Source organism: Otolemur garnettii, unplaced genomic scaffold (genome assembly GCF_000181295.1).
Source record: "Otolemur garnettii isolate 467f Iridium unplaced genomic scaffold, OtoGar3 scaffold00058, whole genome shotgun sequence".
Lineage (NCBI taxonomy): Eukaryota > Metazoa > Chordata > Mammalia > Primates > Galagidae > Otolemur > Otolemur garnettii.
In genome coordinates, this window is record NW_003852453.1 from 346,395 (window position 1) to 361,672 (window position 15,278).

Sequence of the window (15,278 nt, forward strand, 5' to 3'; positions counted from 1 at the left end):
CCTAAGCCCAGGAGTTGGAGGTTGCTATGAGCTGTGTGACACCATGGCATTCTACCAAGGGCAACAGAGTGAGACTCTGTCTCTACAAAAAAAAAAAAAAAAAATCTAGAAATGATTTGGCTAGGGAAGGCAGCTCATGTCTATAATCCTAGCATACTGGGAGGCTAAGAAAAGAGGACTGATTGAGCACGGGAGTTTGAGATCAGCCTGAGCAACAGTGAGACCCTGTCTCTATTAAAAATAGAAAAATCAGGGTGGTGCCTGTGGCTCAAGGAGTAGGGCACTGGCCCCATATACCAGAGGTGGAGGGTTCAAACCTGGCCCTGGCCAAAAACTGCAAAAGAAAAGAAAAATTAGCCAGTTATGGTGGCTTATGCCTACAGTCCCAGCTACTTGGGAGGCTGAGGCACTTAGATTGCCTGAACCCCAGAGTGTAAAGTTGCTGTAAGCTACAGCACTCTAGCCTGGGCAACAGAGTGACACTCTGTCTTAAAAAAAAAAAAAAAAAAGAATTCTAGAAATTACTCTTTTTTCCTAGCAATCTAGGACACCATTGCCATTTGTAGCTTTGACAATACCCATTAAATACAACTACCACGCCCTGACAGGGAGTCCAGGGAGCAAGCCTCCACCGTGTGCTGGGATACAAGACCCCTGGTGCCAGCATCTCAATCTGGCTTTGTTGTTTTTTACTGGATTCTTGAAGTGATTCAAAAAATTCACTCAATTTGTAGAAATGACTATCAAATGGAAGATAATTTTAGTGTTAATTTACTAAAAAGGTAGTTAACCTGTGATGTAAACACCTTCAGAAGAGAGGCTGAATACATGTGATTGAGTACATGCTAGAACCTTGTGATTACAGGAGGGGTGTTCCATGAATTCTTTTATGAATAAAAGCCTACAGCATACAATATGGACATTAAAAAAACCAAATGCAGTATTATAATAAAAATAATATATGCCAGACCATATTTTTCAGATACTTAAAAAATACATATATATTTAGAACACCAGAATATTTTCTTTCAAAAAAAACTCACCTGGTGTCCCAAAAAGTAAAATACATCAATAGAGTAGCACTGCAGACTGAGGCTCTGCCACTCACCACCCACCAAAGGAGTTTCACAGTGAAAACAAACTGCTTTGGGCGGTGCTTGTGGCTCAGCGGGTACGGTGCCAGCCTCATATGCCAAGGGTGGTGATTTTGAGCCCGGCCTCAGCCAAACTGCAACAACAAAAAAATAGCTGGGCATTGTGGAGAGCGCCTGTAGTCCCAGCTACTTGGGAGGCTGAGGCAAGAGAATTACTTAAGCCCAGGAGTTGGAGGTTGCTGTGAGCTGTGATGCCCTGGCACTCTACCGAGGGTGATAAAATGAGACTGTCTCTAAAAAAATAAAAACAAAAAAACAAAACAAAACAAAACAAACTGCTTTACATCATCTGGTCTAATGCCCTCACTTTCATAACTGAGGTACAGAGCGAAGAAAATTACTCAGGTTACACTGCTAACTGATGGCAAAGCTGGGACTAGAATCAACTCCTATAACACTTCCTTTTTTTTTTTTTGGAGACCAAGTCTTACTTTGTCACCCTCAGTAGAATGCTGTAACATCATAGCTCAGAGCAACTTCAAAGTCTTAGCCTTAAGTAATTTTCTTGCCTCAGCCTCTCAATTAGCTGAGACTACAGGTGCCCACCACAACGCCCAGCTATTTTGAGAGAAGGGGGTCTCAATCTGGCTCAGGCTGGTCTTGAACTTGTGAGCTCAAGCAATCTACCTGCCAGAGTGTTAGGATTGTAGACTTGAGTCACCACACCGAGCCTACCTATAGCACTTTGATTCTACCTGCTCTGTTAAAGTTTTACAAAAGTCAGTCTTATGCTCTCTTAACAACATTTTTTCTTTTTTTTAAAGAGACAAGAGTCTCACTTTGTTGCCCTTAGTAGAGGGTTGTGACGCCACAGCTCACAGCAACCTCCAGTTCTTGGGCTTAGGTGATTCTCTTGCCTCAGCCTCCTGAGTACTGGGACTACAGGCACCTGCCACGAAGACCAGCTATTTTTTTTTGTTGTTGCAATGTGGCTAGGGCGGGTTCGAACTCACCACTCTCAGTATGTGGTGTCGGGGCCCTACTCACTGAACCACATGCGCCGCTCTCTTAACAACTTTTGATCAGTGTTGTTCCAGAGAATCCAAAAAGATCTGACCTATTTCTCATAAGCAAGACCCACTTCTGAATAAAACAAAGTATAAAAACAAAGCAAACTAAATAAAAGGGAAATTACCTCATGTTCCTTCTCTTGTAGCAAAAGAACAATGTCTCCTGGTTCCACGCCTGGGGCCTGGTCTGCCTCACCAGTGAATGTGATTCTCTGCCCATGCTTCATGCCTTTGTCCACATGGACCTCAAGAATCTTGACTTCTTTAATCACCTTCTTCCCTTCGCATTTTTTACAGCGGTCCTTTTCATTAATTACCTCTCCTGGAAAGAGAGATCATCACAACTTCCAGCAAGAGTACTATACACACTTTTAAGTAAGACAGGTCTTGATAATGCCCTGATTTATTAAATATATTTTCCGAATTTCTTTTAATATCTAATTTCTTTTTTTTGTAGAGACAGAGTCTCACTTTATTGCCCTCAGTAGAGTGCTATGGCATCACAGCTCACAGCAACTTCCAATTCCTGGGCTTAGGCGAGTCTCTGTCTCAGCCTCCAGAGTAGCTGGGACTACAGGTGCCTGCCACTACGCCTGGCTATTTTTTTGTTGCAGTTTGGCCGGGGCTGGGTTTGAACCTGCCACCTCAGTATATGGGGCTGATGCCCTACCCACCGAACCACAGGTGCCACCCAATACCTAAATTTTTATTTAAAGTACGATATTGAATAACAAAAACTCACATTTTACTGCAGGTTATGTGAAGGAGCCAGCTACTGCTACTCCAGAATGTAACATATCTTAACACTCTCTGACTCCACCCCCTAATGTTAAAACAAAGCCTGAGAATAGAGGAACAAACGGGTGGCCAGATGCTGGGGCTCCTACAACTGCTTCTCTAGGAAAAGGTTCCATTTTCAGATCTAATGTAAGTTTAGCAAATGGACAGAGACAACACAAATAAAAATTTAAATATCCTTTATAGCACATTATTAAATTTTTGTTTTGAGACAGAGTCTCATTATGTCACCCTCCATAGAGTGCCGTGTTGTCACAGCTCACAGCAACCTCAAACTCTTGGGCTTAAGTGATTCTCTTGCCTCAGCCTCCCAAGTAGTTGGGACTACAGGTGCCTGCCACAATTCCCAGCTATTTTTTTTGTTGCAGTTGTCATTGTTGTTTGGCAGGCTAGGGCCGGGTATGAACCCGCCACCCTCAGTGCATGTGACCGGTACCTTAACCACTGTGCTACAGGAGCCGAGCTCTCATTATTAAACTATATGGTTGATAACAGAATTCACTTATTTTGGGGACTACATGTCGTTCAGATGTTCTACTTTCGATCTCCCTTTATTTAGGTATGCTATCATTGAGAATTCCCCAAACGAATTAATTAGAGATTGCTGAATTTTAGGGAGCATTGAGTATGTTCATACCATGTTTAGGACAACACAGCTTTTCTCTTCTATGCATTTGTTTGAAATATTTTAATATGTTTTCATAAAATAAAACTGGATCCATGCCTATAGCTCAAGTGACTAAAGCACCAGCCACATACACCAGACCTGGAGGGTTTGAATCCAGCCTGGGCCTGCCAAACAAAAATGACAAATACAACCAAAAAGTAGCCAGGCGGTGTGGTGGGCGCCGTAGTCCTAGCTACTTGGGAGGCTGAGGAAAAAGAATCGCTTAAGCCCAGGAGCTGCAGGTTGCTATGAGCTGTGACGCCATAGCACTCTACCCAGGGCAACAGCTTGAGGCTCTGAAGTTGTACAGGGTATGGAAACCAGCTCTTTCTAATGGTTGGTTATCGGCACATTTCAGTGCTTAGAAGAGTGTTAGGGTTGCAGGCTGAGTCACCGATATTAGAAGATGTATATAATCGACGACTTCACAGACCATTTTCAGAACAGTATTTCTGCAAAGTATGTTCTGTAAAACACCAGTTCTTCAAAATGATAATGATACATGGGAAGAGATTTCAGTTAATGTTGGTCTCCTGATAGCAGGAATTGTTAACAGCTTGAATAAGGTAAAATATACGGAGATGCTTAACTTGCAAGGGTGTCCAACCTGCTGTCCATTGACTGCATGGTGATTTTTTGAGGACTTTTTTTGCTATTGGTGGTGTCAGTAAGAACAGACCCTTTTTTGGCTAATGAGCTTTTGTTAGTGTTTGTGTATTTAATGTGTGGCCCAAGATAACTCTTATTCTTCCAATGTATGGCAGAGGAAGGAAGAAAGTTTGGACATCCTTGGTGGAATGGAAGGGAATATACAGATTTTCAGAATTATCTCTTAACTTCTAGGAGCAACTTGGAAAGGATACTCTAGAACTGTACTGTCCATGCTAGCCACCAGCCACCTGCAGCTATTTTTTAAGTTTAATTAAAATTTAGAATCTGGTAACATTAGCCACAGTTTAAGTACTTAATAGCTACAGGTGACAAGAGGCTACCATACTGACACTGGAGATATAGAAAAACATTTCCATCATTGAAGAAAAAAATATTCCATAGATAGCACTGCTGTAGAATAGGGGTTTTACACAGGCCAAATTGGGAAAGCTACTTGTTTTTGTATACAGGTTATTAGAGCATAGCCACAATTATTTGTTTATGAATTGTGGTTATCAAAACACTAAAAGGTAATTGTGACACAAACTATTTGGCTAACAAAGCCTAAAATACTTCTGTGATCCTGCAGTGCAACTCTGCTGGCAAAAAATAAAATAAAACCTCACTTAGTTGAATTGATTTAATATGAGAAAGAGCTTCCACCCCAATACCCACCCCCAAAGTTAACTAAAGTGGCTAAGCACCCATAGCTCAGTGAGTAGGGCGTCCTGGAGCGTTTGAGCTCAGCCCAGGCCTACTAATCAACAATGACAACTGCAACCACAAAATAGCTGGACGCTGTGGCAAGTGCCTATAGTCCCAGCTACTCAGGAGGCAGAGGCAAGAGACTCACTTAAACCCAAGAGTTTGAGGTTGCTGTGAGCTGTGATGCCCACAGCACTCTACCAAGGGCAACATAGTAAGACTCTGTCTCAAAAAAAAAAAAAGTTAACTAAAGCATACAGTTAAATCTTCCACTTAATCAGAATAACTCAACAATCTGCTATCTCCTTTATTAAATAGAATCTCTGAAAACACAAAGGGGCAAATAATTATCTTGTTCATCTTTGTGGAATTAAAGACTAATCTTTCACTGAATGTAACACAAATTTACTGTTTCTCTGTGCTCATTGGACCTATGCACAATCGAACAATTATTTGCACACTTTTCTTTTATAAGATGAACAAACACCCATTTGAAAAAGACAAATTATACACTGCTCCAATTTCTGAATTCCCAACCCATCCCAACATAACAGCAGGGAGTATGAGCACAGATACCTTCTCCATTACAATCGGAGCACACAGACTGCATCTGCTGTACCATTCCTGGAGCCAACTGTCTGATCATGATGCGGACACCTCGACCTCGACAAGCACTGCACTTCTGAACAGCTCCAGACTTTCCACCTTGCCTAAAGCAAGCAAAGTATAAATTAGGTTTTAGCCCATAGACAATTCCAGTTAGCCTGACAAACAAAAATTGTGTTTTTACCTTCGTCATGACTTTCAGAAGCATTACAAAGTGTTCTACTGGGTAGCAAATTTTAAATTATGAAAAGTTTGTACCAGGTACAGACTTTCAGCATGTCAATGAAACACACGAAACACTCCGTGTTAACCAGAACACACTTACCCACTGCACGCGCTGCAGAGCACGTTCTTGCTAAGCTGTAGTTTGGTTGTCTTGCCATTGTACAGATCTTCTAAAGATACTCTGCAGAGAAAAGAATCAGGTTCCACCAAGTTTTGTGACGTTTTCTTAAATACAAGATATAAATGACAACTGATACAGCAAATATCACTATATCATTGTAAAACAATTCAAAATCATCTCACATTAAATCAATTCAACTAAGTGAGGTTTTATTTTGTGGCTCAAGATTTTATTACCATAGACAGTATATCTACAGATAGTGCTCAAAGACAAAACCTACAGCAATAGACCAACAAGTTGCTGTGTGGCAATTTCTGATAAAGCTGGTAACTACAGAAAACTCAAGTACCACAGCCTTCAGATGCGTGAACCCTCCACCTAAGTAACTCCTTATCACTACCCTTTGAAAGAGCTACAATGATTGTCCACATTTTAAGTAATAAAACTGAGGCCGAGAGAGGTAACATGCCCAAGATGATGTAAATGGCTGCAGAGTTCACGCTCCACAAGGCTCTGCTCTGTCCATGGACAATTTAGAAAGACTACAACTTAAGGGGTGGTACCCAAATGGCATATGTCACACACAAAAAAGAGAAGCCTTTGTATAGTCACAGAGAGCACACGAGCTTTAGAGGCTCTCGAGAATCCACCAAATCATAAGCACGTATGTTTATGAACTTTTTAACAAATTTGCAAAGGCCTCCCAAGTAGCTGGGATACAGGAGAGCCCCACGATGCTGGGCTAGTAAAGAGGAAACTAAATTATTAAACGCATTGCTGCCAAATCCTAAATGAATAGTATCTGTGAAACTTTTGATGTACACAGATTCTTTAACTTAGTTTAGAAATTAGTTCTATAATTCCAATATGCTATGAATAAAAGGAAATTGGGTTTTATCAGCTGTGTATTTCTAATAAACTTCCCCCCAGGCTATATAGAGGTATGATTCATATAAAAAAACTGTACATATTTAATGTATATAATTTGTTGTGTTTGGCTTTTTACTCTACCTTTTGGAGTAAAAATAAAACTGATTTTCTCCTTGTTGTGGTGGTTTTTTTTTTTTTTTTTTTTTGACAGAGTCTTACTCTGTCACCCTGAGAAGACTGCCATGGCATCATAGCTCACAGCAATCTCAAACTCTTGGGTACAAGAGATCATTCCTCTTGCCTCAGCCTCCCAAGTAGCTGAGACTATAGGTACCTGCCACTATGCCTGGCTAATTTTTCTATTTTTAGCAGAGTCCATGTCTCACTCTTGCTCAGGCTGGTCTCAAACTCCTGAGCTCAAGCAATTCATCTGCCTTGGCCTTTCAGAGTGCTAGGATTACAGGTGTGAGCCACCACCCCCAGTCCTTTGCATTGTATTTAAAAATTATTTTTAGCAGTACAGATTTCCTATCCCTTATCCAAAATGCTTGGGACTAGAGCTATTTCGTAATTTTTCAAGGTATTTTTGGGAAGGGATCCAAGTTTACCATTCATTCATGTTTCATATACACCTTATACACATAGCCAGAAGGTTAATTCTATACTAAATTGTCAATGATTTTGTGCGTGTAACAAAATTTGTGTTAGGTACTTATTTTACTTCAGTGCCAGTTTTCAGAATCATGTGTTAAGTACTTAAATTTTTTTTTTTTTTTTGTAGAGATAGGGGTCTTGCTAGGCTGTTCAGGCTGGTCTTGAACTCCTGACCTCAAATAATCCTCCTACCTTTACCTCTGAAAGTACTGGGATTACGCCTGTAATCCCAGGACTTTGAGCCATCAAGTCCAGACTCACGTGTTAAGTACTTATGTGTGGAATTTTCCACTGGTGGTATCATGTCTGTGTCAATCTGTAATGACTTATTTTAAAATCCTGAGAGTTAGAGTAACAAAAACATAGCTAAGACTATTTTACAAAGCACCTATAGTACTTTGTGGCATACAAACTTTCTCAAAATTATTTTAGAGTTAAACTAAAACATTTTTACATTTTAGGCAGTGTAAGAATAACATGCTTATGGCAAAACATTACTAATAACACTTCCAAATGACATATCTACAGCCTGGCTTTAGACAAAAGCACTTGTTCAATCTGTCCTTCAGACTCTTTAAGAACCTTTAACCAAATCATTTAAGGTCCTGGGTGGCATCTGTGGCTCAGTGAGTAGGGCGCCAGCCCCAAATACCAAGGGTGGTGGGCTCAAACCCAGCCCCGGCCAAACTGGAACAAAAAATAGCTGGGCGTTGTGGAGAGTGCCTGTAGTCCCACCTACTCGGGAGACTGAGGCAAGAGAATCACCTAAGCCCAAGAGCTGGAGGTTGCTGTTAGCTGTGATGCCATGGCACTCTACCGAGGGCGACAAAGTGAGCCTCTGTCTCAAAAAAAAAGACATAAAGGCTAGTTAACCAGTTTGATGAAAATATTTCAAATTGTGTATGAAAACACCACACTCACTGTACCCCATGATTGCATTAATGTACACAGCTAACAATTAAAAAAAAAAAAAAACTCCCCCTATTCAGTAAGTAGAGGATGAAAACAAAAAAAAAAAAAGAAAAAATTTAAAAATAGGTCTTTCCCCCTCTATGCATTAAATTATAATTAATTATCTTAGCAGCCAGCAGGCAAGGCCATATTTCAATAGATATAGCCAAAGGAGGAAAAATGCAGGTATTAGTTCAGCAAAGCTGGAACTTTCCACCTATGGGACGTAAGGTGGCATAGTCTCTAAAATTTAGTTGTATTTATTAGCCTTGAAACACTGATGCCTATCTGGGAATCTCTGCACAGTGAGACAAAGCTGATGAAAGATACTCATAGCAACATTATTTACGATAGAAAAAAAACTGGCAACACCCTATTAATGTATAACAATGTTTTGGCAGCCATGTAGCTAACAATTTGGTTCCCTTCCTCCTTGGGTTTAAAAATCTCTTTTAGTAGAACAGGTTGCCTTTCTCTTATCCAGTATGCTTAGGACCAGAAGGATTTTGGATCTCTTCTAAAATGACAAATGGTGAATGATTAATTAAATAATAGAATACAGTATTGGAAAGCTACATAAATGAAATATTTGTAATGACAGAAAAATCTTAACACCACAGAGTACTACTCAGCCATGAAAAGGCATGACATGTCTTTTGCAACCTCTTGGATGGGACTGGAGACCATTATCCTACGTGAACTATCTCAGGAACAGAAAAACAAATAACATGTACTCTAATAACTGGGAAATAATCTGTGGGCACATATGAGCATGAAGAGATGTAATGGTCACTGGAAATCAAGAAGGCAGGAAAAAAGTTATCTACTGGGTATGTCGAACACTATCTGGGAGATGGGAACAATAAAAGCCCTGACTTAAGCATTATAATAGGTATCTGTGTAACAAAAAAAATTGGCACCCCCTCCCCCAATATTTTGAAATTAAAAAAATAACCAAAACCTCCCATCTCCCTATTCAGGAAACAAACAAACAAAAACCCCCAAACACCTTTTAAGATCTCTGGCAAAATACAAACATCCAGACTAAGGCAAATGGAAGATTTTTTTTTTTCTGATAATAGATAGAATGTTCTTTTTTTCTTTTTAAGAGACAGTCTCATTTTATCGCCCTCTGTAGAGTGCTATGGCATCACAGCTCACAGCAACTGCCAACTCCTGGGCTTAGGCGATTCTCTTGCCTCATTCTCCCAAGTAGCTGAGACTACAGGTGCCTGCCAAAATGCCCCACTATTGTTTCTGTTGTTGTTGTTGCAGTTTGGCCATGGTCAGGTTTGAACCTGCCACCCTCAGTATATGGGGCTAGGGCCCTACCCACTGAGTCACAGGACAGCACATTCTATGATATTTTTTCTCTCCTACTGAGTATAACCACTTGAAAAAAAGTACTTAGTATTTTTAAAAAGAAAAAAGATACTCACTTGAGTGGATGCATCATGTCTTCTCCTCTTCTCCTGCCATTTCGACTTCTATTCTGATTGCCCATGAAGCCGAACAATCCCCCACCAAAAATGTGAGAGAATATATCATCCATGCCACCACCTCCACCACTGCCTTCCCGAAGACCTTGTTCTCCATATCTGTCATATAACTCCCGCTTCTCAGGATTTGATAGTACTTCATATGCAAAACTTATTTCTTTAAACTATAAAGAAAAAGCAAAAATAAAAACAATTACATTTTCAAATAGAAAAGTGGAAAGAAGCTTTAAGATCTCAGAATCTACTAAATTCTAGTAAAAGCTGTAAGTGAGGTTTGGCTTATTCTAGTCTTACTGCTCAGAATGTTAGTGTTCCTATTACAAAGCTAAAATACTTTTAATAGGCCAGGCATGGTGGCTCACACCTGTAATGCTAGCACTCTGGGAGGCTGAGGAGGTAGACTGCTGGAGCTCAGGAGTCAGAGACCAGCCTGAGCAAGAGTGAGACCACATCTTTAAAGAACTACCCAGGTGTTGTGGGGCTTGTGCCTATAGTCCCAGCTACTTGGGAGGCTGAGGCAAGAGAATCGCTTGAGCCCAAGAGTTTGAGGTTGCTGTAGGCTGTGACGCCACAGCACTCTACTAAGGTGACAAAGTGACACTGTCTCAAAATAAATAAATGAGATACGCTTAAAATACGTGTAAAAATGTGCCTCTATCAGGAGAGTTGGATTTTTCCTATGAAATTCCTTTATTCAAGGAGAACAATTAAAGTTTAGAACTAAACCTCCAGTAATAAAAAAGCTCCCAATAACTTAACTTACTTTGTCTCCAGCATTTGGATTCTTATCAGGATGGTATTCCTTGGCTAACTTTCTGTATGCCTTTCAAAATAGATAAAAAAAAAAAAAAAAAGTTACATACATACAAGCACCAGTTTAAGAATATGTGATAATACCATTTTTCTAAGAAGTGATGTTTTAAAGTTTTAAGTTCCAATAAATACCTCCATCTGGATTGTTTGGCACTGTCCATCTCAATATGGTTAACTCACTAATGTAATGTAACAATTTAGTCAGTAAGTATACTTGAAAACGGGGTTATACTGAAATAAAAACCAGCTACAAATGCCGAAACAATACAGAACAAAATATTGAAACATTTTCCCACATTTTTGCTACTGCTCAGGTAAGAACCCCAGTTTATGGTGGTGCCTGCTTTCTCTCCAACTGCAACATCCGGAAAAAACTAATAAAGTCTAACTTGCGGCCCGAGGGCCACATGAGAGCTGTGTGAGGACTTTTTTTGATTATCTGTGGTATTGGATTATCATGACAAGTATGCATGGACTTTCATTTTTGCTCGTGTATTTACTGTGTGGCCCAAGACCACTCTTTCTTTATACAGCACAGGGGGGAAAAAGGTTAGACACTCCCGTCCTGGACAGCGTCCTTGGGTGTTTTATTTGTATGCGGTGTTAGTGAAGCTGCACACATACTCGACCGGGTGGTCGGGACACGCAGCATTCCAGCCCTCATCACACGGACCGTAGATTATATAATGCACGGCGCGTTTCCGGTAAGGTACAGGAAGTCCCTCTTACTCCCAACTGTCCTCGTCCCGCTGCCTAAGGAGCATCCTCATTTCTTTCAGCTCACAAAGCCGGACACCCTCAGCCCCGGAGGTGGTCGTGGGGCTTCCCTAAACGCCTCAAGTGCTTTGAAATCGTGAGATTTCGCAGCACTGTAAAGAGTGACAACGTGGCCTGCTGTTATTCCCAGCGCACGCTCAGGTGTCTGGTCGGGACCGCAGCTTATCCCCGAAGTGGGTGCAGGACGTCTGACCACCTGCCCGCAGAACAATGCGGCCGGCCGGCGAGGGAGGAAGCGAGGGCGGAGCTCCCGCAGCCGGCTCTCCAGGGCAACACCCCCAACCGCCCGAAGGCACCTGGCGGGGGCGGCCTGGGCCCTCCCGGCGCGGCCCGCCCGCGGCGCGGACAGCTCCCCTCCTGGGGCCGGGATGCGCCGGGCACCTCCGTCCAACCTGTTTTTCCGGGGCGGTGACCTCAGCAAGAGGAGGGCCGGACGGGCTGTCGCCGGCCGGAGGGAGGCAGGCAGGAAGGGCTTCCGTCGTGTTTGCGCAGGACTGAGTTTTATTCGCTGTATCTGCGAGCGGGCGGGGCCGGCGGCCCAAGGTCAGCCGAGGCCGGAGAGCGCGGCCCCAGGCGAAGCCAGTCTCGCCCCTGCCGCCCCCCGGCCGGGCCCACCGCGGCTGGCGCCGGCTCGCGGACCGTCCCGTAGCGCGGCCTGGCCGCCCCGGGCGCGCAGGCCCCGCGCCCCGGACTCCCTGACTGGCCGGCCCGCTCCCCAATACCTTCTTCAGCTCGTTCTCGCTGGCGCCGGGCGGGACGCCCAGGATGTCGTACAGCTTCGTGTCGGCCACGTTTGCCATGGCGGCTGCCGGGCAGGGCTCGGGAAGGGAGGCAGCGGAGCCGGGCCCACAAGCGGCGTCGGGAGCGGCGCAGGCCGAGGGAGACAGCGAGGGGGAAGCGGGGGCGGGGCTGAACTTTGACCCGACGCACGGCGCGCCGTGACGTCGCTACGCGGAGCCCGCCTTCGAGAGCTCAGGGTGCTGTCGCTGGGTTCGGGCTGTGAGCAACGGGCCTCGTGCTGTTTTTCCGTCCCGGCGGCCGTGTGCGCTGCGCTCGCCAGGAACGCGGCTTTCCGGGAGAGACGGTCGCGGCGGGGGCCGCGCAGAGGCGGTGAGACGCCGAGGCCGCCCCATCTGTTAGCTCCGAGCCCGGCGGAGGCCCGGCCGGTGCGCAGAGCTGGTCCGCAGCCGCCGGGGCGCGAGGGGCCTGGGGTGACAGCGGAAGACTACCGCGGGTGGGTGGGTGTTCTCATATTACGGGAAATGGCAAACATTTAGCAACGTACCCCGCGTACATCAGCTGCATTTTAGCCAGTTTTGTTTCATCTGTTTCCTGCCGCTCATGCTTCCTGACCTCAAGTGTTTTAAAGGAAAACATTTCATTCATAAATATCCTTAAGTGTATAGATGTAACTGACGACTTTACTAAGGCATAATCACATCATCTCGTTTAATGACATTAACAATCCCTTAATCTAGTTCGCTGTCCTTTTCACATTTTCCCGTTTGTCGCAATCCTCTTAGAATTGTGTATGGCATCCAGATCCAAGCCAGGGTCCACGTGTTGCATCAGAATCATGTGTTCATGTGTTTGAGTCTCTTGATTGCTTTAAAATTCGCCAACGCCAGAGATCTGGATGGTGCGAGGCGGTTCTGCAGGGTGCACAGTCATCTGGGGTTGAGGACAGTTGATTTACATTCGCTTTAGTTTAGCTCAGGAAGTGTTTGCTGTGTACCTGCCTCGTGCCTGGGCTAGGGGAGAAGAGGGTTAGAAAAGTACGTGTCTTCAACCCATTTACTGCCTATCAAGTCAGAAAAATAGGATTTTCTGATCTTTGGGAACCTGAACTGGTAGCAAGATTTGAGCGTGACTTGATCAGGATACTCTTCCTTCCTTGGCCTCTCCACCACCTAGTTGTGGGAGACCTTGAGTGCCAGGCCTCTGCCTTGGAAAGGTAGCCTGAAAACCCTGATGAGAAATCACTGATACTCCTAAAACTAAACTCTTCACTGCCCTCAAATCCTCTCTGAAATATTGTTAGCTCTGTGAAGTCTTCCTTGATTCTCCAAGCTAGTTTGTGTTCCCCTTACCTTTGCTTTGTGTCCTTTGTGGACAGGTAGGATGTTGACATGAGTGGTATTCTGGTATGTGAGTTTGAACTTGAATTCTGTGTTCCACTGGTTTGGGTTTAAAGGCAGTCAAGCCCTCAGTAATTCCGATGTGTGAATGCCACTACCATTTGAATGCTAGCCACCATCTCTCCTTCTGCATTGCTGTAAAATACTGTTTTTGTACTTCTGAGATGTTCTTCTGAGGCAGCGTGAAATGGTGGTGAAGTCAGATCATGTGTGTTAGCCTTGCTCTGCCATCCATTCCCATTGTGACCTTCAGCAAGTTGCCTAACTTCTTCTGAGGCTGTTTCCTCGTGTGTAAAATGGAGGGTTTTTCTTTATCTTTACCTTCTTTTTTTTTTAAGACAGAGTCTCACTATGTCACTCTCTGTAAAGTCCCATGGTGCCACGGCTCACAGCAACCTCAAACTCTTGGGCTTAAGCTATTCTCTTGCCTCAGCCTCCCAAGTATCTGGGACTATAGGTGCCCACCACAATGCCCAGCTATGTTTTTGGTTGCAGCTGTCATTGTTTAGCAGGCCCAGGCCAGGCTCAAACCTGCCAGCCTCAGTATATGCGTCCAGCGCCCTACTCACTGAGCTGTGGGCACCTAGCCTTAAATAGAGGTTTGATAATAGTCTTTATATCACTGGTATAGTAAGGGCTAATATATGTTGAGTACTTAGTACAGACACTAAAACCAATTAAATATTGGCTATTGTTTGGGTTCATTTACCTGTAGGTGGTCTCTACATCTATTTATTGTCTTCATTCATTTAAATTCTTGGTTTTTCCAGTGGGATTCCCAGAAGGCCCCTTTTTCTCTTTTCATTATCTTATTTCCCCTAACATAAAGTCCCTTCTTGCTAATTTCCATTTTCTCTTCTCTCATTTCTCTATCGTTTTCTGCCATACATAAAAATATGAACTGAAGGCTGGACAGTGGACGCAGGGGCTCACACTGTAATCCCCGCACTCTAGGAGGCCGAGGCAGGAGGATCCCTTGAGACCCTGTCGCTACTAAAAATAAAAAAAATTAGCCAGACATTGTGGCATGTGCCTGTAGTCCCAGCTACTTAAGCGGCTTCGCCAGGAGGATCACTTGAGTCCAGGAGCTTGAGGTTGCTGTGAGCTATGATGCTACAGCACTCAACCCAGGGTGACAGATAGAGACTGTCTCAGAAAAAAAATGATAGGAATCAAAAATTTACCTTCATTGCAACCTTCATATACAGGTATTTATTTGATTTTTATCTTAATGTCTTTCTACTGATGAAGATTTTCTAAGAGCTAGACTTCCCTATTTCAGTTTTATTCGGTTTTTTGGTTTTTTTGCAAGGGGGAAAAAAAATCCTCCCTTGATTCCATTTTAGCTTCTGATACTCTAGTGAAGAGTAGCTGGGTAAACTCCCTCCCTGGCTCTAAGTTATGTTTTTACCTGACTGTAAACCATTAATCACAGTTCCTATTTTTAAATTCGTTTTCATTTATTTATAACATTTCTCCATTTCTGAGTGTTACTTGATGATTTATGGGGCAGCAGGTTATTTCAGAACAGCTCCATGTGCTTCTACTCACATGTGCTCCTCCCTGTCATTGCGACCCAGTTAGACCTGCGTCCCTGTGAGTGCGGTAACATTTCAGGCACTGACTTTGCATTTCTGAG

General features: G+C 43.4%; 1 protein-coding gene across 1 annotated transcript in view; it reads right to left on the minus strand.

The window, feature by feature from the left end:
• Positions 1-12,496, minus strand: part of DNAJA2 (DnaJ heat shock protein family (Hsp40) member A2) — a 20,095-nt gene extending 7,599 nt beyond the window's left edge. The window contains exons 1-6 of the mRNA XM_003792521.2: positions 12,224-12,496; positions 10,675-10,734; positions 9,852-10,075; positions 5,917-5,997; positions 5,562-5,695; positions 2,290-2,486 (exon numbers count right to left, since the gene is read on the minus strand). Coding sequence (XP_003792569.1) covers positions 2,290-2,486; positions 5,562-5,695; positions 5,917-5,997; positions 9,852-10,075; positions 10,675-10,734; positions 12,224-12,301 — 774 coding nt within the window. The 5' untranslated portion in view covers positions 12,302-12,496. The remainder of the gene's footprint in view (positions 1-2,289; positions 2,487-5,561; positions 5,696-5,916; positions 5,998-9,851; positions 10,076-10,674; positions 10,735-12,223) is intronic.
• Positions 12,497-15,278: the final 2,782 nt, after the last annotated feature.